Source organism: Procambarus clarkii, chromosome 80 (genome assembly GCF_040958095.1).
Source record: "Procambarus clarkii isolate CNS0578487 chromosome 80, FALCON_Pclarkii_2.0, whole genome shotgun sequence".
Taxonomy (NCBI): Eukaryota; Metazoa; Arthropoda; class Malacostraca; order Decapoda; family Cambaridae; genus Procambarus; species Procambarus clarkii.
In genome coordinates, this window is record NC_091229.1 from 20,630,475 (window position 1) to 20,657,955 (window position 27,481).

At 37.3% G+C, this 27,481-nt stretch overlaps 1 protein-coding gene across 5 annotated transcripts in view; it reads right to left on the bottom strand.

The window, feature by feature from the left end:
- The window catches only part of LOC123746200 (glutamic acid-rich protein), a 32,016-nt gene extending 5,013 nt beyond the window's left edge, over positions 1-27,003 (bottom strand). The window contains exons 1-14 of one of the 5 annotated variants that reach the window (XM_069314885.1): positions 26,852-27,003; positions 21,589-21,687; positions 20,994-21,263; positions 20,540-20,733; positions 18,165-18,304; positions 16,145-16,253; positions 15,082-15,195; positions 11,273-11,335; positions 10,215-10,336; positions 8,730-8,810; positions 7,654-7,736; positions 4,372-4,460; positions 3,119-3,314; positions 1,772-1,864 (exon numbers count right to left, since the gene is read on the bottom strand). In XM_069314885.1, coding sequence (XP_069170986.1) covers positions 1,772-1,864; positions 3,119-3,314; positions 4,372-4,460; positions 7,654-7,736; positions 8,730-8,810; positions 10,215-10,336; positions 11,273-11,335; positions 15,082-15,195; positions 16,145-16,253; positions 18,165-18,304; positions 20,540-20,733; positions 20,994-21,263; positions 21,589-21,667 — 1,633 coding nt within the window. In that variant the 5' untranslated portion in view covers positions 21,668-21,687; positions 26,852-27,003. Of the gene's footprint in view, positions 1-1,771; positions 1,865-3,118; positions 3,315-4,371; positions 4,461-7,653; positions 7,737-8,729; positions 8,811-10,214; positions 10,337-11,272; positions 11,336-15,081; positions 15,196-16,144; positions 16,254-18,164; positions 18,305-20,539; positions 20,734-20,993; positions 21,264-21,588; positions 21,688-23,369; positions 23,735-23,989; positions 24,018-26,851 lie in introns of those variants that run through there. The other 4 variants (XM_069314884.1, XM_069314883.1, XM_069314886.1 and 1 more) reach the window with 4 other exon arrangements.
- Positions 27,004-27,481: the final 478 nt, after the last annotated feature.

Below are 27,481 nucleotides of genomic sequence, written 5' to 3' on the forward strand. Positions count from 1 at the left end.
CCTTGTGTCCCAGCGATGATACTACCTCCTACCCAAGGTCAAACAGTGGCAATGAAAATCCTAGCTGACTCCAAAAGCGGGCAATCACTGAACAGTAAAATATCCCTATGGAAGTAGTTCCCAAATGACCTGAGGAAGAGACCCCAAGCTGCAAGGGCAGTACTGTACTTACCAGGGCACCTAGGGAAGATGGCCCTAAGTGCATGCAGCCCCAGTACTCTGTGAATTACTCCTGGCTCGCACACCACCACACAGCAAAACAATACTGTAATGGTACAGCACTGCTCAGAGACAGGAGCCAGAGTTGAAAGACCACCACACAACACATCAGCCTCAGAACTGGGGTTGGATAGCCAGCACGAGAGGTCTGGGGCTTCCCCTTTCCCCTTCCGGGGAGGGGGAAGCTGCGTAGACAGTGGCGCAGCGGCAGTTGTAATGTCATACTTGTTTGATCTGCTTGATAGTTCGGTTTTCGGTAGCAATTTTAACCTGGTAGTCTTTTTAGGGACGCCTACCTTTCTGGGTGCCTAACCTGGTAGATGACAGACACAGAATGCTTCCAACCATATAGGGGTTTCTATAGGCCATTGCTCCTCATGCCTTTTTGATGGGGGGCCAGGTTCTGGCTCGTGGTCCCCGGTTGGTTAAAACTCCAATCTAACTGACCGATGCCACGGTCTAATATATATATATATATATCAGCCCGGTATAGCTCTGGGGAGCCGGAGGGGTTCTCCACAAAAAGTGTAGTAATCAATATATTTGTTATCTGATGTTATGCCTAAAATGCTGTGCATAATTAGTGGCTTTATTAAATAAAAATTAAATATGCAAACACTGTAACTATTAAGTAACCACTTTAGTTTTATCCTCTGATTTTGTTATAAATAAATTATTATTACCAGGTATAAAATTTAATTTATGATGCTAGAATACTGAATAAACTGTGTATTGTGTTTCTTTGTGTCTAGTTTTGTCTAAACATTTTAAAGATTTTTTAAAATTTCTGGATAGTCTTAAAAGCAAACATACTGTATCTGTACCATAATCTTTTAGGTACAGTTAATTCACTGACAACTTGATCCTTAAACCTTCTCTATATATACTGTACTCACTTTCCAATGCTGGGTTGAGTCAAAAACTTTACAATGTCATTTTGAGAGTTCCTCTAGCAAGTAAGCAAAATATTCCTTGAGGTCTCTACAATAATTCACTTCATTTGCAAACAGAATGTCAGTGAAATTTTCAAATCTACTTCTAATTAAGAACTGACTGAATATGTTATTTAAATTCTAATGAATTAAAAATAAAGTTGGTGAAACATTACTTATTCAAAAAATTATTAATGTCAGTAATGGCCTTCCTTAGAGAGCTTACAAAATATTTAATCACATTTCATTTAATAATGAATATAAAATCTCAAGTAAAATATACAAAAATGCACAACAACAACAACTGTAGAATTTACGATATATTTAATTCATCTGCAGAATGAAATATTTTAAACTTCTGTGGAATTGATGATATCACTTTCAAACTTACATAGAGCTGAAGAGTTTCACTTCTGCAAAAATGATAAAATGTCTTGTTCAACTTATGAAAAAATTATGGAATGCCTATTTCAGATGCCCCCAACAAGTTATCAAGAGATTCGTCTAGCTTCCTTTAAAAATACTGTAGTTAGTGTTGCTCTATTCAGCATACTCTAGTGATTTAACTGAATGCATTGCTCGATGCTTCTCAGAGTTAATGAAATATTTCTTTTACCCACCTTCTTCTACTGTGCTGTTGATTATAAGCTGATATTTCTTGTGCTTGACGCCCTGCTTGCAGCAAAACTTTACTCCTGGGTGATAAATTTTCTCTGCAACAGTAAAAGTACATTAAAATATAAAAACATAATTAATATAAACAATTACAAAAATAAAAGCTGAATTTACTGTTAATATTGGAGTAATAATGTAGTCACCTATAGACCCTTAACCCTTAAGCTGCTAAGGGGTCTTTAACTGATATACCCCAGCGTGCTCAAGAAAAAAATTATTTTTTCTTTTGACATTGTTAATTAGCCTTCAGGAAGCACAAAAATCCAATTAAAAAATCTCTAGCTCTTGTGCTTTAGCTGTAGTGGGCTGGAGAAGTTGAGGTGCCACATATGAATAACTTTGTTGATTTATTTTCATTGTTTCTCACTTTATTTATTTCATTTTTCCTGCTAACAAGTTGTATTTGTGTCAAAGGTACTGTCTATTATGTATAACTTTGAAAATATAAGTATGTATGTATATACAAGTATAGATATACAAACACCCACATACATATTCATAATAATATATGTATATATATATATATATATATATATATATATATATATATATATATGTATATATATATATATATATATATATATATATATATATATATATATATATATATATATATATATATATATATATATATATATATATATATATATATATATATATTATAAGCCTAAATCTTAAAATTACATATAGCACACATTTTGCCTCAAATATTTACATGATAATCACTCATTTGCTGTTGCTAAAAGTTTAGTGTGTCCTCTATGGCTGCCCTAAACGTTCAAATACTGGATGGTGATGTTGCCAAGCAATAGTCATCATTTTCTTACTAAGGCCCTAGAACAAAAGTGAGGGACTCAGGATTTTTTTCAAGATGGGGGATGGCTACTGGTGGCCTGAGGAAGCAAATGTGAGCTCTATGTATGTGCAGGACTATTTTAAATATTTTAAATATGCAAATCATATATGTATGCTAAGCGCATGGTGGGACATGTCACTCCTGTCATATATATATGCCATGCACAATTTAAGGGTTAAAGAAAAAAAAGAGCAATCAATGGAGACAATGAGTCACAATATCATGGCTGAAGAGTTGAATACCCAACCCACACATCTTAAAACTGAAGAAGCGATGTTTTGCTTCGTCCTGGACCATTATGAAGTCATGTAATATACTGTATACATGACTTGATAATGATCCAGGATGGACTGAAATGTCATCCTTTCTTCATTTTCAGATGTGTGGGTTGAGTATCAAGCAATCAATAATTTGCATATAAAAGATAAAGGCTAACTTTTTTCTCTACGCCTCTCCTTTCTCTGCTGCCTTCTGTTCTTTCTGCGGGACCTTGCTGTTTCTTGTACTGCATTTCCTGGCACAGTGCTACTCTCCACATCATGGTTTTCTTCCCCATTGCTAGAGTTATCTTCCACCTCACTTTGGTTAGATGTGCCTCCCAGTAGCAGGTCTATGAGCCTTTCGTCCTCTACCTTCAGAGTAGATGAGGAGACACAAATGGTTATAAATAAACTTATCAGACCTCTATTGGTCAATCTTGGCTAGACTGAGTGTTCTCTGGTGACTCCCAAGCACCTTATATGGCCATATTGAATATCTGAAATGCTCCCTATGTCACCAGAGAAGTATATTGTTCAGACAAACTATACATGACCCTTTCCAATGAATATAGAGGTTCATATCTTAGGTACTGGCAGAATAAACCAGGCCAGAAATGTTATTTGTCTGGTGAAAATTTATTATAAGTTACTGTACATGCCAAAAGTAAATGTAAAACCAAAGGATAAAGTATGCCGTTACTTGCCACTAATGTGAGTAAATAAAATAAAAATAAATATATTGTTATTTGTTATTAGTGTAACTGCAGTATATTAACTTTTTAAAATTCTAAATGGGATGATATTATGTATATAATGATAAAGGCAAGGGATGGCAGTCAACTGGTGCTGTTGGTTTTAGTATTAGTGAATACCATTTAATTATCTTTAGGTTATCTTGAGATGATTTCGGGGCTTTAGTGTCCCCCGCGGCCCGGTCCTCAACCAGGCCTCCACCCCCAGGAAGCAGCCTGTGACAGCTGACTAACACCCAGGTACCTATTATACTGCTAGGTAACAGGGGGATACAGTGAAAGAAACTCTGCCCATTGTTTCTCGCCAGCGCCTGGGATTGAACCCAGGACCACAGGATTACAAGTCCAGTGTGCTGTCCGCTCGGCCGACCGAATTCCAAATTGTATTTATGTACAGTGTGGTTGGAATATACCAAACATTTAAGGACAGGCTGCCAGTGTTTAGTCAAAAGAAGTTTTGCAGATTATCAGTCAGTCTGAATATGATATGGCTGCTTTTACAAAAGTAAACAAATTTTTAAATTTGAACCTAATATTTTGAGCTATGCATGGAATACTAACCTAGGACAAAAACAAAACACCACCAGAGGAACAAGACAAGGTAGTATGGCATTCAATAAGGGGAATAAGTACAACAAATACTGTATCAGTGTAGTTCCCCCTGCAATCACCAGTACCTGAGGCTCTGTGGAATTATGTTCTTCGTGGTTACCTTCCAGATCTTCATGGGTGCTGTTTGTACTGTTTCCTGATCCCACAGGAGTACCTGTAACACACAACAAATGGCTGTGAAATGTTGTCAGAACTTATTATGCATAATATGTTTATCTAAAATATACAGTGACATCTCAGCTAACGAATGCCCCTATTTATGAACTTTTTGGGTTACGAGCCCAATTTCTTCGTAAAATGTGAATTGGGTTACGAGCTTTGCCTCGAGTAGCATAGTTTGTTGATACTTATGTGGGTGACCTAACATGTGGTTCCTGGTGGCACGGTCGCCCATGCTTCAGTTTACCAATGCCTCCCGGTTAGTGACGATCGCGTTTGATTTATTTGTGAAGAATTTCATTTTTTTTGGACTTTTTTGGGTTTTAAACATAAAAGTAATTATTATGTATCACACCATGGGTCCCAAGAACATTAGTGGTAAGGTTCAACCTAAGAAAGCACATGTGAAGATGAACGTAGAGCAAAAACAAGAGTTCATTCGTAAACATGAAAATGGTACACGGGTTGTTGAACTAGCTAGGCAGTACAACACATCTATGTCAATTATATGCATTGTAATTGCTAAGAAACGGAGACATTATGAGTGCTAAAGTGGCAAGAGTGTATAAAAAAATCACGAAACAAAGAGCACAAACACTTGAGGATGTTGAAAAGATTTTATTAATTTGGATACACACGAAGAAGTTAGCAGGTGATAGTGTTTCAGAGGCCATCATTTGTGAAAAAGCAAGGCTACTGCATGAAGATCTTATAAAGAAAACCCCTGGAACAAGTGATGCAGATAAGAAAGAGTTTAAGGCGAGCAGGGGATGGTTTGATAAATTTAGAAAAAGAAGTGGCATTCACAGTGTTGTGAGTGTTGTGTGTGTGATTTGGTGGAGGAACACAGCGAAGAACTGATCACTGAAGAACTCCTAGCCCTTCATAAGGAGCAGCAACAAGAGGCAGCTGAGGAAATTTCTTCAGGGGAGGGGGAAAAACGGTACAGAATGTCCTTTCCTCAACAATTAAGAAGTGGTGTAGACTATGGGAAGAAATGCAAACTTTTGTTGAAACGACTCACCCAGAGCAAGCTGTAGTGGCTATTGCCTTAGCCTTTTTAATGACACTGTGATGCCTCACTACAGACAAGTGTTACAACATAGGAAAAAAACAAATCTATATGGAACAGTTTCTAGTGAGAAAAACAAGCAGTGAGCCACAAGCAGGTTCTAGTGGTATGCAGGCAAAATGTACCAGAGAGTGTACCCCAGAGAAGTCATCACTACCTGATGTTATAATGGTTGTTTCCCCCTTTCCAAACACTAACAGCTCTCCTCCTCCCCCACTCCTCACTGTCTTCCATACACCAACAAGAGTCGTCAATAAAGGTAATCTATAACTTTTACATGCTATAGTACTAAATATTTATGTGAATTAGGCATGAAATGTATTTTGATATTTTGAAGTTAATATTTTTGAGAGTGTGGAACAGGTTAATTCAATTTACATTACTTCTAATGGGAAAATTTGTTTTGGGTTGCGAATTTTCGGGTTACGAAACGTCTCTAGGAATGGATTAAATTTGTAAACGGAGGGGCCACTGTAGTACTATATTTCATTTACTGCTTCAACTACTGTGTTCAACAGCAACCTGTTTATCCTTAAAATCTTTAAAAATCTTTATCATTACTGCATTATCCCAAAATTATATAGAAATATGAAAATGTGTGTGAGAAAGAGCATCCATACATATCATGAGAGGTCATGTCAATGTCATTATTTACCTCAATGAACTTGTCCATAATGATTAACTCGTCATACTGTATACCTGGAAAAGATCATCAAGGCAAATGGGGGGACCTTTGGCAAGCCACCAGCTTCCTGTTCTCGTTGAGGCCACTAGGGTTAGTGGCCCTCAGGTAAAAATCAGGTATCAGTAGTACATTATACAATACAGTATTTTGAAACAGCGTAGTTTTGACAGTTACAGCTTCGGCAGGTGGGAGGTTCCATGGGGTAATATCCGTGTGGGTCTGCATGAAGCGACAGTCTTACTTCATGTAAGTTAGAGTTCAATCGTAACCGAGTGGTTAGGCACCATTCCTTTCCCCCGTCCCATCCTAAATCCTGACCCCCTCCAAGTGCTATATACTGTAGTCGTAATGGCTTGGTGCTTTCCCCTGATAATTCTCTCAGTCCTACACTTTGGCTTGTTGAGCTTGAAACCGTTGCTCCTTGTTTGTGTTACATCTGACCTTCTGAGGAAAATATCCGGATCAACATCCTCTAACTTGTTCAGTATTTTAAAAGTTTCAATGAAATCTACCTTGTCATGGCTGGTTTGCAGTGTTGTTAGCACTGTGGCCTTCAAGTATTCCTGATACGAGAGATGACTTAGTTCTGGAATGACTTTTGTTGCCCAGTGTTGCACCTTCTCCAGAGCAGCTATGTTATTCTGAAAATTAGATCTCCATGCTTGGATACAGTAATCAAATGGGAGCGCACCAGTGATTTATACAGTTGAACCATTACCTTCTTTTCCTTATAGTCAAAAGTACACTTGATTATTCCAAGAGTTTGGTGAGCTTTATACTACTACTACTGTATGGTAGACACATTAACCCGAAACGCTTTGCCTGCCCGAAACGCTTTGCGTAATAGTGGCTTTAGGCATTGTATGTACTAGCTCTTATCTATAAAGCCAACAAACTTTGTAAAATCTCTTTATGTATGTACCTTTGCCTAAATAAAAATTATTATTATTATTATTATTATTATTATTATACTGCTGATATTAATAACAGTATTTTCAGATGCACTCAACCTTTAAATGTCAGGCATGATAGTGCCCAAATTACTCAGACGATTTATCATATAGAAGAACATCAGAACACCAATTTATCCTCATCACATCATATATTTGATGAAAGGATCAACTTTAATTTTTTCAAGTAAGTGGCTGGAGATGTAACAGACAAGATTTCATTAACATAAATCACAACTTATCTGAGAAAACATTCAACAACTTACACTATATAAAAATATTAAAGGATGATGGTGCTCTAGGGATGAAAAAGTGCATTTGATTCATCAAAGACTATATACTACAGTAGATTTATGTTTATGTGCTCATCAAAGTGATCTGGAGACAAGCCCCATTGTATAATGACTAATTTAATGTTTTAGCCAAGGAGTAATTGGCATTAAATACTCTTTCAGTCTAAACAGCTACTATGATGACTTACTATTGAGGTGGTTCTGGCGATTTTTGTTTCTCCGGTGCTTTGGGAACTTCTTCCAATTATTCTTTGCAAGTCGACCATGTTGTCTAAAAGAAAAAATTTCACTGATTGTTGAAGTTAAAAGGTTAAATTACAAAAATGATTGGGAATATATTAAATTATCTTAGTCATAAATTCAATAACAAATAAGGAATGACCAGAGAAAAAAACAAGAACACATGTAAGAAAATATAAGAGTTGTGACACGATACATAAACCCAAATGCAATATTGTGTGCATTAAACTAAAATCTTTCAAATGATTATTTAACTTGATAAGAATGATAAGGCACTTTGATAAGAACTCAATTATTTATGAAGAGATGTCTTGTCTTCAACTTTCATAACTTTGTTCAATACTTGTTAATAGTTACGCTAAATTCAATTTAAACAATATTTTCACATCAAACTACATACATGTATTAGCCAGACACCACCACCATGAAAGATCTTGTCATTAAACTGTGAATAATGAATATACTGTAGGCCTACAGGCCATGGGGCAAAGATCTTGAATTTTCAAATACTGTAGTAAAGAAGGTACAGCCATCTATTAATGCAGGTACAGGCCTCTATTGATGCAGGTACAGCATTAGTAAGGTACAGTACTATTAAGGCAGGTACACCAATGTTAAGGCAGGTGTAGCAATATTAAAGTAGTACAGCACTCTTATTAAGAATGGTAGAGCACCCAAAGCTACTACTTTAGTAAAGCATGCATACATAGTACCTTAGTAAAGCAAGCATACATAGTACCTTAGTAAAGCAAGCATACATAGTACCTTAGTAAAGCAAGCATACATAGTACCTTAGTAAAGCAAGCATACATAGTACCTTAGTAAAGCATATATAGTACCTTAGTAAAGCAAGCATACATAGTACCTTAGTAAAGCAAGCATACATAGTACCTTAGTAATGCATGTATATATTTTATGCAAAAACTATAGTTCTAATTTGTTTTGATTTTGTTTTAGTATCTTTGAATACATATCTATATTGGCACAATGGTTATATCATACAACTTATTGGAATAGGTCTTACCTGTTTAATCGGTTTCTTTTGCGGTTCTCCCTATCATTTATGCGTTTCTCCCGCCGCAGCTGCTGACGAATTTTTCGTCTACTAAAAAGTGAAATTTTAACTTTCTTTCAATTGTATGACATTTTTAGTTGTGTTTTAAACATAATCATAAAAGATAATTGTACAAATATATACTGTATACAGATAAATAATGCACCGTACTTTATCTGTTAATATAAATAAATGTACAGTATAAAAAATCATCAGAGTAAATAGGGGAACCTTTCATGAGCTGCCGGCTTCCTGTCTTCATCGAGGCTACTTGAGTGTTAATGGCCCTCAGGTAAATATATTTATCTAAAAAAGATTGTGTACACTTTTAGGGTTAAATTTGTTCATCATTGTGAATCCCATACATTCTCGACTTCATTTAATTTTCCTGGTCTTTAATAAGTAATATTGTAATTTGCTTTGTTGGGGACAGGAAAGCTGCTCATATATACTTCAAGCTTGTATTGATGTTCTCCCCAGTATGTAACCACACAATAGTTGCCTAACTTCCAGTATCACTTTACTGCTAGACGAACACACACATTAGTTGAAAGGAGTTGTGTCCAACTGTTTGTCCTACCCAGGAATCGAACCCAGGATCCCTGATTGCTAGTTGAGAATGAAGCCAACTGTACTGCAAGACCCCATAAAGGCTAGAAAGAGCAGAATTAAATGTTATTATTAGAACTGATGTTTTCTTGTGTTTTCTTTGGAGCCTAACCCTATATTTTCTATATGTTATACTGCACTTTAACTTTTGATTTGCATGGCAATTGTAGGACTGTATTTTTTATACAAACTAAGGACTGCCTGTATTATTTGTTAATGACAATTTTCATCTACTTATCTTCAAAACCAAACACCTTAAATGATGCAATAAACACTGAACTAAAAAGTGTATACTGTATGTGGGTTACAACTAACAAACTTACCCTTAACACTGATAATACATGTGCAGAAGAAGAGTTACAATAATGTGGCTGAAGAATGTTGACCAAACCACACACTAGAAGACGAAAAAACGATGACATTTCGGTCCATCTTCTAGTGTGTGGTTTGGTCAACACCGATAATACATATTACTATTTATGCAGAAAATCCACAAAGAAATTGGAAAGGAAGATGAATGTTTCGGCCACTTTACAGCCGTTGTCAACACCAGACTGACTAGGAGAAACAAAGGGAGGGTATAGGTCAACAGCTGAATATGACCACATATCCCCAGGTAAAGAATTACCCAGAAGCAGGTATAGATTTAGCTTAGAATAATAGGATTAAGCGGTCAGAGAATAAGGATGAAAGATTAAAGCCTCAATGAACACACAATATATATATGAATATAATATTGAAATGAGACATAGTAACCCTTTCCGAGTTTTTTCTTAAACTGTTGTGCAAATACATCTAAGGATGAAACATAAATGTATAAAAATGACTTAGAGAATATATAAACACCTGCTGGCTTGCCGAATCCTTTGACGGTTTGCTTGCCTCCGTTCTACCCTTAAACGTCTTTCCTCTTGCTTGGCCTTTTGATTTTTATGCCGCTTTCCTAGCTTTGCCTTGCCTGACACACTCTGTCAAGTAAATGAAAGAAAAGTCTACTTCCAGGATTGAAAATTTATTCATCAGGAAGAATATATATCAAAACTTTCTTATGGTAATTGTAACAATTGAAAATTGTATGTCACTTTTAGTCTATCTACTGTATTTGGTGACCATGCTTTGGTGACCATTTGGTGACCAATGCTACTGAAAACTTCTATGTTATTTAAGCATTTTGTAATTACTGTACTTGACTTATGTTCAAACAATTTATTTCATGATAAAAAATATATAGTTCATTAACTGTTTCACTCTCATGCTAAACTTCTCCATGTTTGGTTCCAATTCCATATCACTGCTATATTTCACTAATATATTTTTAAAACTAAATAAACTCAATTACTGATTAAATCCATCTATCAATCCATTGTAAAAGTTGACAAGCACCCAATTTGCATTTTTTTAATTAACAAAACTTATGTAAATATTGTCAATAATAAATACAAAATTATTAACATTTTTCCATAATATATTATGACATTAAGTTTGTAGAATTTTTAAAATAAATAATTCAAGTAGTTAATTAGTAATTAATCACCGGGGAAGTGATCTACAAAGTTATCATTGCATTGCTTGGTGGTGCATGCAAGCTGTTAAACAGATGTAATGTGGTAAAATGTACCAATGTACAATGTACAAAACCCAATGTACCTTCTTGTCTATAAATAAATAAATAAATAGATATAGACTGCTTCCAACTACATGGGGGTATTTATAGGCGATTACTCCTCGTGCCTCTCTGAGGGGGCCAGGTTCTGGCCTGTGGTCCATGGTAGGCCTAGAACTAGATTGAGTGACTGTTGCCAAGGTTTAATATATACACATCAGCCTGGTATAGCTCCGGGGAGCCAAAGAGGCTCTCCGCAAAAAAACAGAATGCTAATAAAAAAAATGCTATTCATACATACATCTTCATCCTCATTTCCATTTTCTCTCACCCAACTGCTTAAACTGGTGTCTTGTTCATCTGCCTGGAGACCCCAATACTGATTAGGTAACACTTGATAATGTTATTTATTAGGGCAAATTTTAAATCAATTACATATTTGCTGTGGAGAGAATCAAGGTCAATATCTAAATACTGTACAATATACCAAAGATTTTTTGTTGTTGAAGAACATGTGAGTATCGTATTTATAGTGTGTGTTCTCTTGTACTACTGGACGCACAATATTATAATAATAATAATAATAATTCACTGTGTTGGAGGCCCAAGAAGCCAGAGTGTATTCATACATGCTTGGCTTTTATCTAGTTCCCCCCAAAGGCTGAATTACTGACCCAGTCCAGGATGCAACCCCGCAACAAGCTGACTAACTCAGGAGTACCTACTCACTGCTAGGTGAACAGAGGCATTAGATGAAAGGAAATTGCTCAACCATTTCTGTTCCGCCTGGGACACGAACCCGGAATTCTCAATCGTGCGTCAATCATGAACCCAACTGTACCACCCGGATCCTGAAGGTTTGTTTTAAACTTAAAATTATGTTTAAAGTGTTTCCTCTGCAATCAATAGAGGGTTCTAAAAGTCAAATAAATTGATGGAAACATTTCAATATATCATTAGTTTCCTTTTACCTGACGCCTCTTGCTCACTTAACAGTAAAATGTAAGCCGAGAATTAGGCAATTGTTTTGGGTTGCATTCTGGAGGTCAGGAGTTGACCTAAGGGGACCTCTATAAGCCTAACAGGATTCCTTTTCCTGATAATGAAAAACCATTACGTATTTGTACAATGATAGTTATGTTCACGGTGTCCAATCAACCTTAAAATATATATGCTAATGCTAAAAACCATCGAAAGCTTCAAAATGTCATATTTTTGTTTTTTAGCATCCATCACCCTATCATTCAAATTGTTCTAATTATCCACAAATTTGTTCACAAAAATATATTTTTATATGCAGGTGATGAGTCACAATAACGTGGCTGAAGTATGTTGACCAGACCACACACTAGAAGGTGAAGGGACGACGACGTTTCGGTCCGTCCTGGACCATTCTCAGGTAGATTGTGTCTCACAATCGACTTGAGAATGGTCCAGGATGGACTGAAACATCGTCATCCCTTCACCTTCTAGTGTGTGGTCTGGTCAATATATTTCCATATATTTTTTTAGACCTTTGTTTTCAGGTTTAAATCTATGGGCTTTCATTCTTAAAAAGTGCAATACGTATTGTATTCAAAAATTTCTACTTGTCAAATTATTGATTCCTGTAACAATTTTGTATGTGATGATCATATCACCTCTTTTCCTTCCATCCATCTTAGATTTAGCATATTTAATGCCTCCATTTTTTTCCTCGTAGCTCTTGCTTGTCGATCAGGCTTAGCAGCAGTGCTGTCTTAAAGTATGGGCACACTGGGCAGTTGCACAGGGCACTACAGTTGTAGGAGCCCCTTGCTGCCATATTGTTCATGGGGAGATATCTTAGCAGTGGATAATTAGTCAACTTTCCACTGGAAAAGCCTAGGCTTAAATTCCCTTTTCAATAATTAATTTGTGTAATTACCTCGGTGTAATTACCTAAGTGTAGTTACAGGATGAGAGCTACGCTCGTGGTGTCCCGTCTTCCCAACACTCTTTGTCATATAACGCTTTGAAATTACTGATGGTTTTGGCCTCCACCACCTTCTCACCTAACTTGTTCCAACCGTCTGCCACTCTGTTTACAAAAGTGAACTTTCTTATATTTTTCCGGAAGCTTTGTTTCATTAGTTTAAATCTTTGTCCTCTTGTTCTTGAAGTTCTGAGTCTCAGGAATTCTTCCTTATCAATTTTATCGATTCCTGTTACTATTTTGTACGTAGTGATCATATCACCTCTTTTTCTTCTATCTTCTAGTTTTTGCATACTTAATGCCTCTAACCTCTCCTCGTAGCTCTTGTCCTTCAGTTCTGGGAGCCACTTAGTGGCATGTCTTTGCACCTTTTCCAGTTTGTTGATTTGCTTCTTAAGATATGGACACCATACAACCGCTGCATATTCCAGCTTTGGTCTAAAAAAGTAGTGAACAATTTTCTTTAGTATTTCTCCATATAACTATTTGTGGGTAATCCTGAACATTCGTGGACAGGCAGGGCCCATCATCTGGGTAGGAGTCCCAATGCCCATCATCTGAGTAGCAGACCCCAGTGCCCATCATCTGAGGAGGGGCACCCCCAGTGCCCATCATCTGAGAAAGGGGCTTCCAGTGCATTGCTTTGCGCAGGGCCTACAATGCTGTTAAGATGGCCCTGTTTGGAAGCCATTTAGTAATATGTTTTTCCACATTTTCTAGATTATTGATATGCTTCTTGAGATATGGACATTACACAGCTGTTGCATATTCTAATGTCAGTCTCATAAATGTTGTGAACAATTTCTTAAGTATTTTCCATCCATGAATTTAAAAGAAATTCTGAAATTCCTAAGCATAGCATAGGCTCCTCTCACAATACCTTTGATATGATCCTCCAAGTTCGTCAGCATCTTTTAACTGAACTTATAAGTTTTCCCTATCCCACATTCCGTTACATGGAATCTAGCCACATTCAATGATATGTGCCATATGTTGTTCCATTCCCTTATTCTCTAAGCTTCTCTGCTCTATCAGAGAAGCTCACTTGTCGATGATTCTGAGAATCAACATCCCTGCTGTTTGAACTCTGACCAGACATCCTGGTTGGTGGTTGATGTATTACACAGGGCTTTCCAGTTCGAAAGTATACTGCCTGTACATTAGTATGCTATTTCTTCCAAGGTATTCTATTGATTTACAGTATTTTTTATTTTTGTGAACTGACATTACCTATATGCAACTGCCGATGTGTAGTTACAGAATATGAGCTACACTCATGGTATCTGGCTTTCCTTATAATCTTTATCATATGATGCAATGAAACTAATGATGGTTTTGGCATCTATCACCTCAGATTGTTCCAACTGTCTACAACTCTGCAAAGAGAATTTTTGTATACTGTATTTTCGAAACCTTTGTTTCCTTATCTTGAATCTATAACCACTTGTTATTGAAGTTGCAGGTTTAAAAAATTCCTCCTTGTCAGATGCGTCAATTCCTATCACTGTTTTTTATATGTGGATATTGGTGAAGTGTATGTCAAGCCTTTCAAAAAGTTATTTAATATTAGTATGAAACAGTTTTAAATCTTACATATTTAGGGTTATTTATATAAATTTAAACCATGTTAATATATCTGCTTTACCACTAAACTATTATTAGAGTAGGCATTAACAATTCTAAAAGTATAAGCACAGAAAATGCTTGGTTACAGCTACAAAATCCAAACTGTGGTTTTGAGTTGCAAGAGACAATCTAAAATACTTTAATATAAAATAAATAATGAAAATACAAACACCCCATAATTAATTTAGAAGTTAATGCAATTACTGTACTGTATCAGGAGAACATGCAAAGCCATTATGACTATACCGTAGCATTAGGAAGGGATGAGGATAAAGATTTGGGATAGGATGGAGGGAAGGAATGGTGTCCAACCACTTGGACGGCCATAGACTGAATGCCGACTTGCAAGAAGTGAGACTGTTGCTCGACCGTTCAGTCCAAGTGCTTGGGCAATTAATTTATAAATAATAATAAGTTTATATATATGGCAATAACAATTGTAACACACTATTTGATAACTGACTATTGAGGAAACATGATTATTTGGCTACTTTAAATTCCATAGCTGCAACTTAATTATTAACAAATACCTGATCATTATCTGCAATTGTATTTTCACTTTCATCTGTATCATGTTCCTCATCTTCCTCATGTTCCTCATGTTCCTCATGTTCCTCATCTTCCTCATTGTCCTCATTAGAATCCTATTTATAGGCAAAAGACAAATATTCTCAGTTATCACTTAGCTCTTGAATTAAGTTTATTAAATGTTTTCTCCAATACCATGGATACCAAAATTCCACAGAAAAAAGTGGATACATCAGATGCCAAGAGTAAAATTAAAAATTAGGCTTAATTACATAGCAATGGGTGTTTTGAGTGAAAATGTATATTAATTTTTTATCCAGCCTGTAAATTACAAAATATTAATATTTCATTAATGGTTAAATAGTTTAATAAAAATTCAGTTAATATTTCATAGTTTAGTTTATGTATACAATAGCAGGTTTCAAAAAATAAATTAAAGTAAGACTGAGTTGCAAAGTTAGTACTCGTGCAAATTAAAAATAAATTAACAAATGATTTTTCAAAACTTTCACAAGCAGCCACAATAAAGGGGAACCTGCGGTAATGGAATGGAATGGAATCATCTGGAGAAAGCACCAAGCCATTACGAATATATAGCACTTGACCTGCAGTAATGAATGCTGTGAAGAGAACACAGCTCATTAAAAAGGCTGAGAGAGGCACTACACATATTCTCACGTGTGCTCTATACAGTATCTTCAAAACCCACAAGTGCAGTACCAATCCTGACCCCAAATGCTTCTTGCAGAAGTGCATCAGAACTCACAGACATCACACGAGAACCATATATCTATTTCATGTTGTTTATTATATCTTAACTTCTAAGATTCCTTTTTTTTTGGCCTACAGGTCAGTAGTACCAAATTTTAATTTTTTATCTCAACTTACTAAGAAGTTATTTTACCTTGTGTTAGTCAATGGTTAACGTGAAAATTTTGTTTAAGACCTATATGTACCTGAGTTTAGTCAACATACTTTTCACTTCTAATCCCCTAAATTAAGTTGACAGTTCACAATATTAGCCAAAAGTAAATTGGCAGAGATGTAAAAACACCCGAGACTTGCCTGGTATGTGGATGAAGGGTCTACACACACTAGTGCCTGGAGCTCTGTAGGGTATGCCTGAGGACCCACCACCAGTGTTAGTTTCCCCACAGGAAGGGCATAGTAGGTGCTGTAAGAGAGTTTAAAAGTTGATGAGTAAAAACCTGTGAATATTATACAATATAATGTTTGCATTCACTATTACACACACACTTTTAAATACATTATTATATTACAGTTTTACTTTGTATTTTGATTTGGTTTTCCATTGTTGGGGGAACATAAATTATGTTAGGTTTATTAAGGTCTCCCTTGGCCAACTGACCTTCAATAGTTCCGTGAGAACTCCTGGGTACCTACCGGTATTTGCTAAGTAAATAGAGGCATCAGGCATAAGAAAACAGCCCCAACCGTCTCTGTCCTGCACCGGAAACAAACTTTTGAACCTTTTGCTTGTAAACCAACTGCACAGACACCATGCTACTATCACAGTACTACTTGAAGCTCATCAAGGCTCAGTGGGTAATGCATGTGTCTGGAAAGTCCAGGGACGTGAGTTTGAGCCCACTACACTGCCTAAATACTTTCTCATAAATACATCACTAAAGCAATGCATTTGTACGGTCACTGATGGTCGAGTGGTTAAGGTACCATGTACATCAGTTGCATTGTGCTCCTGGCGGTCTGGGTTTGAGTCACTTCTGGGGTGTAGAGTTTTCATTCTACGTACAAAATAGTAACAGGAATCGATAAAATTGATAGGGAAGAATTCCTGAGACCCGGAACTTCAAGAACAAGAGGTCATAGATTTAAACTAACGAAACAAAGTTGCCAGAGAAATATAAGAAAATTCACTTTTGTAAACAGAGTGGTAGACAGTTGGAACAAGTTAAGTGAGAAGGTGGTAGAGACCAAAACTGTTAGTAATTTCAAAGCATTATATGACAAAGAGTGCTGGTGAGACGGGACACTATGGGCATAGTTCTCATCCTGTAACTGCACTTAGGTAATTACAGTCTTCCTAGTTTCCTTTGGTTGCTTCCTTCTCTCTATTCTTTTTCTGCTCTTCATAAATTTGCTCTTTTGTCTCTATCTCTTATTTAGATCTTATCTTTAGAATCCTAAGTTCCTCTTCAGCGCCCTGTTTTCCCTGTTGTGTCCCTTGTAATTATTTTAAATTTCCTAGTTTCTTCACTTTATTCTGAAACCTCTTGATCACTTCAACACTATATTTACTATTTGTATTTACTATTTATGCCTGAAGGATTGAGCTATTAGCTCTTGGACCACACCTATCTAACTGTCGGTTGTCTAATGTACTGACTCTCGACATATAAATCCTCTATCATATCTACTACATATTTCTCTCCCCCAAAACACACATCCCCAGGATGCAGCCTGTAGCAGCTGTCTAACTCGCTGATACCTATTTACTGCTAGGTGAGTAGCAGCATCTGGTGAAAGAAACTCTACCCATTTGTTTCTGCCTCAACAACAAGCCTGGACTTGAACCCAGGCCCTTAGGACTATGCCCCCCCAGAGCACTGTTTACTCGGCTGTGAGGACCTGTAAGTTGTGCTCTTTCTCCTTTATTGCTTCCATCTAATGCCTTTATTTGGTCACTTTCTAGTTTACATACATTGTTTATTTGAACTCATTTATGATGGGACTGTATTACTATTCCCTCTCTCTCATTTATTCCTATGTTGTTGTATTTACCCTGTTGGATATTTCCTGTCCTTGATGCATACTGCTCTATTCCTGGCATCTTTATTCCCATCTTCCTTGTATCACTACCCACTTTCTCTCTTCCTTCTATCATCACCTACCATTTTTTCAAAAATACAGGATAAGTTAAACGCTAATTGTACCTTGTTTACCACTTTACCATGTATTCATGCATTTATAAGTAGAGTAAAATGCATGCAATAGGATCAATTCTAAGTGAAGACCTCACAGCTAATAATATATATACAGTGTAGCTGCTTTTTCACCTTGGTAATAGTCTATCAGTGCAAGAAGAAGCCAATTCAGCACTTACCTCAGAATGAGACAGCCACACTCTGGAGGCGTGAAGGTGAGAGCCAAAATGCCTCCGCCCATCAACCGCCCTTGCACCCACCAGAAATCATCACTAATTTGATCCCAGGAAGAACTAACACCAGGGAAACTGGAAGCACCCTGCTCAAAAAATGTACAAATTTTTATATAATAATACTGCACATCATACAGATAGTAATCAACCTATTCATATAAGAGAAATGGTGTTGTAATTATTTGAAAAGTGAATTTCCAGTGCCATATGCTAATTATATAAAATAAAAATTAATAAAACAGTTGGCATTCTTTGTAAAATCAGGTATTATGTACTTTGCTCTGCCTTGGAAGTACTTTATTGCTCACTCATCTATCCTTATCTCGCCTATATATCTGTGCTTGGGGTTCTACCTAACATTATCTACATCCTCTAATTCCTAAACACAAACCAACAATTAGAATAATAAGAAACTCAAGCCCCAGACACCACTCAGGGCCCCTTAAATCTTTGAATATGTTTGATATTAAGTCACTACACATCCTTTCAAGTGTGCTCTATTTATATAAAACATTAAACTGTAATGCTACGCCTGACCTTAAGCACTTCCTAAAGGGCTGCAACAGAACCCAAGGGCACCACACTAGAAACAAGTATCTATTTGATATTCCAATAGTGTGACTTAACCAAAGCAGAACAGCGCTGCAAATTAAAGGTTCCAAAATGTGGAATGACTTCCCTAATCACATCAAAGACTGTCCTTCTGTCAACCAGTTTAAAGGAGAAACTAAGAAATACTTAATGAACTCTATGTAATATACCTTACTTCCTAAATATCAATGTATGTTTTGCTGTTAGTGAACATTAATTACTAAACCTGTACTGCTACTGTTATCTGCCACATAACAAATTTAACAAAATATTGTATTCCTTTTGTTTAATCTGGAAAATTACTGTTTCTCTGTTACAGTTATGCTGTTCCATCCATCATGTAATAATTGTCATTTTATTTCTCTACAAATCAAGGGACCCAGAATGTGGAATTACCTCCCAAATCATGTCAAAGGCTGTACCTCTCTCAACCAGTTTAAAAGTAAACCAAGTACTACCTAATTAACTCCATGTAACCTACCTTACCCCCTAAATGTCAACCCATGTCTTGCTTATTTTGAGCGCTCAAATCCTGTAGCTCTTCCAAGTGCTAGGCTTTCCTAATGACTACCTAGTCATTAAAGGGAATTGTTGCCTGGAGTTTACAAACCAATATGCCAATCACAATCTAGCTGATCTAAAACTTACTACATAAATATTTTCCGAAGAACTTGTGTTTTTGTTTGCATATTGAATAATTTCACTTTTTTACTGGAAATTAGGCAAAACCACTTCATATCTGGCAATTTTTAACTCATGAGAAAAGGCTGATTTCAGAGCAAGTGCTCCCAGTGTTGAAAATGTGAAAAATGGTACATATATATTCAGGTAGGTGTGCATAACATCAAATAATGTTTATATTTGAAAATATTACTGATAAAAAAAACTTCAGAATTATATTTGGTAATCAAAGACTCACCTGGTAAACAAGTGTTAAATTCAGAGCCCATATATTAGAGGGTGTCATAGAATACACAACACAGTGTATGACTGGCCTCTAATTAAAACAAGCGTATTCCAATACAGCATCGAGTAATTCCCCAATGGGGAACATTCCAATTGTAAATTATGTGAACAAGAGCTGGGACATAATCTCCAACACTATATCTGTGAATGCCCTGTTATAAGTGACCTCAAACCTAATGGTATGAGGTACTTTGAGCACTGTAATTACTTCATACACTCAGGAATATTGGAAGATATTCTTGTGCTGTACCCAGATTTTGCTAGTGAAGGGTAACAGATCAGCCTTACATTTTATGTTCTTACCTGAATTTTTTAGTCATAGCTGATTTGTTTTTGTATTGAGGCTGGTATTTTTTCCCCTGATTCCATGTATGACTAACCATCCTGTGAGATGGGAATAATAGTTAAACTTATAGCTAGTTCTTGATCTACACTGTGTAATATCTCATATAGAATAGGGTAGCAGCACATTACTGTGTATACCTAATTTTGCTAATTAATAAAACAAATGGACTATTTTTTTTCTTCACTGTCAAGATAAGTTTAAAAATTAACTCATCAAAGTTCATTTTCACACTACAGTATATTTATGGTCTGACGCCTAGGGATGATAGTCTATGACAGACAATCATTGGTGCGGTGGTCACGGTACTGTGTACAATTAGGAGTAATCCTGGACGGCATAGGTTCGAATATAATAAATATATACACTATACTGTATATATTTGACAAATGCATGTACATACTGGAACTTGGTTACATACCTCTGATTCAATTGCAAATGCAATGATAGTTTCATCAGAAGTTTCTACCTGATGTTCAATTTCCATATGGTTCTTGGTAAAGTTTAGTTTGGATTCTTTAGAAAATCCCCCAACTCCACAAGAAGACTTGTTGTCATACTTGCTGAGGGTGAGTAATACAGAACCCTCTTCAGCCACCAACGACTCCACCAACACTGAGGGGATAGAGTTGAGGAAGAAAATACTGTAATGGCAAATCATTCTACGAATCTGCAAGATCTGAGAGACGTCATCACATGGTCAACATGCAGTGGTATCAAAGAGAATCTGGCTATGGTTGTAATATAGGATATTACAACCATATCTAATATAGGACACTTTGATCACTGTAAAAAAATTATCTATGAAACCCAGTCTGAATTGTTTGTTTTTGCTTTATAAAATTATTTTATTTATCAAACATTAAGTTGTTCACCTTGGTAATCTACGTTGGGGTTCAGAAGACCTTTTTCATCCAGTGACACAGATATGGGTGCAAATGATGGCTGCTCATCATCTGTAAGTATCTCTCTATCACTTTCTATCTCTTCTTCAGGAAGAATATCGTCCTCATCCTCAGTATTCTTCATATTGTTGCTGCTGTCAACATCCTCTTTTACCATGAATGTGTAGGTGTCAAATTTAGCTAGCCATTCACCAAGAGCATCCTCAAGGAAATCAACATGAGGGGTTTCTCTAGGTGATTCTACAATAGGAAAGATTCCGATTAATAATACAAGGATATGTTATATTCTGTACAGTACAGTTATGTTCCATACGCAAGCTTGAAAAACTCTGATCAAGTTAATACTGTATTAGATTCTGTAAGGTAAGGTAATTACAAGGAAAAAGCACTGAGCCAGTATGACTTCATATAGAAATGCAATCAACTATTAACAGGCTTTGTCACAAAAAGTAAGTACAAATGTTCATTCAATACTAAGTATAAATCCTCTTCAGTTGCTTCAATCCTTTTGAAAACTTGGATAATAAACTTAAATAGTTATTAGAATGGACAAGTAAGAACTGACCGTGATGTTCACTTCTGGGAGCAGATGCAGCCACACTCAACCACGCCAATAATACCAGCACGGCTCCCACAACCTTCATTGTGATGGTCTCTTGCTTAGCTACAATGAGAAAAATTATGACTAATTAAAGGTGGTAAACAATCCCCCTGGGATTATTTTTGACAGTCTTGCTTTTTGGTGGCATAGTCCATCATGTCTTGTACGGACTTAGTTCCGAGTTGTGTCCCATGGTATATCCCTTAGGAATTTATTCATCTCCTCATAGTTTCCCTTTCGGTACGCCAGCCCTTTGTTTCCCAGTTCTTTTTTGGGGGAGATAATTCCTAGCTCAACCAGGTACTCAAAGCTCAATACACTATGATCACTCATTCCCAGAGGGGCTTCCAACTTAACTTCCCTTATATCCGACTCATTTAGGGTAAATATCAGGATCAAGCATGGCTGGTTCGTCCTCTCCTCTCATTCTTGTCGGTCCCTTGACGTGTTAACTTAGAAAGTTTCTTGTTGCCACGTCCAGCAACTTAGCTCTCAAATTCAAATGATTATTTAGGTAAGGTACATACATACAAGAGATTTTACAAAGAGTGATGGATTTATAGATAGGGCTAGTACATACAATGCCTAAAGCCACTATTACGCAAAGCGTTTCAGGCATGAAAAACTTAAATGACTAAAGCTTAATACTAATTGAGCATAAAGAGCAAAATGAAAACATGGAATGAAAACATAGCTGAAAAAGCAGGACAAATACAATTCTGTCGACAAATAGCGCTCTTTAAAAAAAACAGACATTGGTTGACAATAGAGGGGTAAGGTAGGTTACAGGGAATTTATTAGGTATAGCTTCGTTTTTATCTTAAACTGGTTGAGAGAGGTACAGTCTTTAACATGGTTGGGAAGGTCATTCCACAATCTGGGTCCCTTGATTTGAAGAGCATTTCTAGTTTGATTAAGTCGTACTCTAGGAATATCAAAACTGTATTTATTTCTGGTGTGGTGCTCATGGGTTCTGTTACAACCTTCTATGAAGCTTTTGAGGTCAGGATTGGCATTACAGTTTAGCATTTTATATATGTATAATACACATGAGAGAATGTGCAGTGACTTAATGTCTAACATATTCAGAGATTTGAGTAGGGGTACCGAGTGATGTCTGGGGCCAGAGTTGGATATTGTCCTAATAGCAGCTTTGTGTTGAGTAATTAGAGGACGTAAATGATTTTGGGTAGTAGAGCCCCAAGCACTAATACCATAGTTGAGATATGGATAGATAAGGGAGTAATAGAGAGTCACCAGGGCAGGGCGGGGTACATAATATCTGATCTTAGAAAGAATGCCAACAGTTTTTGAAACTTTTTTTGATATATTTAGAATGTGTCCCTGGAAATTCAGCTTGTGGTCAATGAGAATGCCAAGGAATTTGCCATCTAATTTGTTACAAATTTGGGTATTGTTTATTTTGAGATTTATTTGATTAGAGGATTTATTGCCAAACAGAATATAGAAAGTTTTGTCAGTGTTAAGGGTGAGTTTGTTGGCAGTTAGCCAAAGATGGACTTTATTTAGCTCAGTATTTACTGTGGCATTTAGAGCAAGGGGGTCAGGACTGGAATAAATGAAGGTTGTGTCGTCAGCAAATAGAATTGGTTTGAGGTGTTGGGAGGCATTTGGAAGGTCATTAATGTAGATGAGAAAGAGGAGAGGGCCAAGTATGCTATACCTGAGGAACACCAATGTTGATGGGTAGGGTGGGAGAAATTGAATTATTCACAGAAACATACTGGAGCCTGTCTCCATGTGTCTGGTCCTCCACGTGGGTCTCTGTTCTCTCAATCTATCTTCCTGTGGTTGAAATCTCCCATGATTAGTAGTCTGGATCCATTCCTGCTAGCCACAGAAGCTGCTCCTTATTATATTGATGGTGGCCATGTTGTTTCTATCATATTCCTGTTTGGGTCTTCTGTCGTTTAGTGGAAGAGTTATATATGACTACTACTATAATTTTCTGTCCTCCAGTTGCTATGGTGCCTGATATGTAGTCACTGAAACCTTCACAGCTCTGATTAACTATCTCTTCAAAACTCCAACCTTTTCTTATCAGCAAAGCTACACCACCTCCTCCTCTCCCTTCTCTCTCTTTCCTCACTTCATAGTAGTCCTGTGGAAACATTGCATTTGTTATGGTTTTTGTTAGCTTTGTTTCTGCGAGTGCTATTATGTCTGGGTTTTCTTCTAGTGCCCATTCTCCGAGTTTACTTGTTTTATTTGTAATCCCATCTATGTTAGAGAGACACACACATCACACACGTGTGTGTGTTTAAGCTCAACAAGCCACAATGTAAGACAGAAAACAATTGATGCTTTTTCACCCATAGAATTGTAAACCCGTGGAACCGCCTACCTACTGAAGCCATAAACGCCAAATCTCTGCGAGCTTTAAAAGATAACTAGAAAAGAGCATCTGGGCAAATGGAGGGGACCTTTGACAAGCCACCATCTTCCTGCCCTCGTCGAGGCCACTAATATTAGTGGTCCTCAGGGAAATATTTTAGGCTTGTATTCGGGGCCCACAGCCCCACCACCCCCCTGGTCTAGGTCAAACTTCTAACCTTTCCCAGGATGCAACCCACAACCGTTGCCTAACTATTTACTGCTAGGTGGGAAAAAAAGCACAACCATTTTTGTCTTGCCCGGAGATCGAAGCTGGAATTCCAGATTGTGAGTCAAGAACGAAAACCACTGTACTACAAGACCCACGACAGAAACACTGCTTCAGTGCTAGAGTTGTACGTAAGTGGAGCGAGCCACAATTAGAGTTTGGAGGCAAAGTCAATAAACAGTTACTAAAAGGAAATAAAATGAAACCATGAGAAATGAAAGTAATTGCATTAACTGATTATATTAGATAATCAATATAATCGAGCAACACGTACTCTATAATCTAGAGAGCTGCTGTTCGAACCTTGTGCACTGCAGATCTCGGTGTGTACCACCACGTGTCTTCCAACACGTATAAACACAGGTCAAGATGAAGATATGGAGTGAATTGAATTGAAATTTAAATAAGTTTATTGAGGTATAAATACACACAAAGGAATGAGGTAACTCAAGCTATTCTCACCCCGATAGTTTTTAGTTTAGTTCATTTATTATGCACCCCATACCCATCTTGTGGGCGGTAGTGGAAAGGGTTACAGAGGCACATAATGGGCTCAGGGACTGAACCCCAGTCCCTGAGCCCATTACGTGCCTCTGTAACCCTTTCCACTACCGCCCACAAGATGGGTATGGGGTGCATAGCCTCACCCCGATATGGAGTGAGGCTCGTAGAGACTAAGATACAGTAATGACCTCAACTGGCTAAATTTGTGACCTTAATTGATGTCTAACAAGTCTGAGATCTATACTTTACTAATGTGTAATTGTGACCCAGGGGCCCCATTCAGACCTATAGAGGACATTATAAAATATCATTATTTATATGAAACAAAATACCAATTATGCCATTGCTTTCTTGCTTTGAAGATACATAGCTTACTATAAATATACTAATATTAATATTTGTTTAATGTATCATGGGGTCGCCATTTCATGGGCTTTACTTCAGCCACAACACGGCATTATGGTCCAATGTAAATCCCGGACTGGAAAAAAACTTTGTGGAGGCCGTTTAATTTCTTCTCGATACTCACATGATTACAAGCTGTGCTTAATGATTTATTTTTTTAATCCAGGGCTGCCGTGATCTGACAAGTTCGGGATTTTGACCCCCCTCTAATATTTAACATTCTGACCGTTTAATTATGACCTTGACTGTGAATATTTGTGACAACTTGGTCATAATTCAACGACCAGTTTGTGACCATGACCACAGACCAGTTTGTTACTTGACCAGAGTATGACTATATGACCCTTGATCACTGTGACCTTGAAGCTTTCACTATTTTAAACAAGAAACTAAATCGGTAAAGCATAACATACCGTGCGAGTACAACGTCCACGCTATGATGATGATAATGATAATAAATTGGCATTTTCTCCTTTACGATGTCACTATAAGGGAGGTGGACCCATGCTAACACTAACTATAACACGGCTTCTTAACGGGCTTCTCGAATGAGAATTTTCCATTTATACTGTACATAGGATCTATTATGTACAAATACTGTCTGCTGACGCACTTGCCAAATTTTGTAATTTTAAAATTTACTAAACTAAAAATTGAATCGTATTTGCGAGTATGTCAACTTTCCAGTACCGCCCACGTGATGATTCGTAATTAGTTTAAATTTAAAGCCTACGCTATACCTAAAAGTAATATTTAAATAAAAATTATTCCAAGCATAACTGAGATTTCTACATAACCAGTTTTTAATATAATTCCTTCAAAGTACGAGTTTGAGTACGAATATTGAACGAACCAAAGTACGTTCAAAGTATTGAACGAGTACACAGTACGTAAAGTTAGGGGTCTACCCTAATATAGAATTATTTGGAAGCGCCACTGTCATAACAACATTGAATGATTTATAATAATAATAATAATAATAATTCACTGTGTCGTGGGACAGGAAGCCAGAGTGTATTCATAAATGTTTATCGCAAGGCCGAATTACAGACCCTGTTCAGGATGCAACCACACAACAAGCTGATTTAACTCCTGAGTACCTACTCACTGCTAAGTGAACAGAGGCATTAGGTGAAAGGATATCTGTCCAACCCGGGATTCAAGCCCGGAATTATCGTTTAACTGTGCGTCGAAAACGAATCAAACTGTACTGCCGGGATCCCACACACTTAGAAAAAAAAGTTATATGTATGACACAAGCACTTTTGTAGTAAATAGCCCATCAGAGCGGCAGAGACTTTTTTTTAATCTATTATTTCCTACCACAGACGTGACCACACTTTTACAATGCAAACTGCATATATACATTTTTTTCTGTCCTCTGTAGAGACCTGTTAAGCATATAGTTCAGTGATTTATTGATCAACCACAGAAGGTGCTTGTAGTATATGTTTTAAATGGTAATCTGGTCGTGTACGACCGAAAGCGACGCACGGCGAACACACTCCAACTACCCCACAAAACAACAGACTGGCTGAATCACACAGCATTGAGGGAACACGTTCTAAGGGACAGCGAGAATGTACACCGTCCCTATCCCCTTTTCTGCAGTGTTGTGGAGGAGCCAGTCATCCCATCCACGCCAGGGAGGAGGACAAAGGAAATGTGAAGCGACTGTAAGGTTGTTGTACTCACCGACGCTCCCTCCCTGCCACCATGCAGCGTGGGCGTTGGGAAGTCACTGGTGCGTCCCCGGCATTGTTCGCGATGGTTGGGAGCCTCCCTAGTCCTGCTGGAGGGGCGAGGGGGGAGGGGAAGGACAGGAAGAGGGAGGGAAGTGGCTCCCTCGCTTTTCTGTTTGAGGGTGTTGGTGGGGGGGGGAGTTGAGGGGTGGCATGCCTCCCGGCCTCGGCTTGAACAGGGGGTGAGGACTGGAGCTAATGGGTGGCAGATAGAGGGTGATGGGCTGGCCCCATCATTAGAGGATTAGAGAGGCGTGGCAGGACTTCCTAAGATAGCGGAGTATTGACCAAGTTGTGTTTGAGGGGGTTGAACTTCAGCTCTTTGGTCCCGCCTCTAAACCGTCAATCAACTGGGCGTAGATTTCTATAGAGGCTATTGGCTCTCAGAGGTACAGTTGGGTTCGTTCTCCAATCAAAATCTGGAATCCCGGGCGAGACAGAAATGGTTGGGTACACTTCCTATCACCTAATACTTTTGTTTACCAAGCATTAAATAGATACCAAGGAGTTCACTGTTGTAGGGTTGCATCCTTAGGGAGGGTTTGACCTTGGGGGGGGGAACCTCGACATAAACGTAACATAT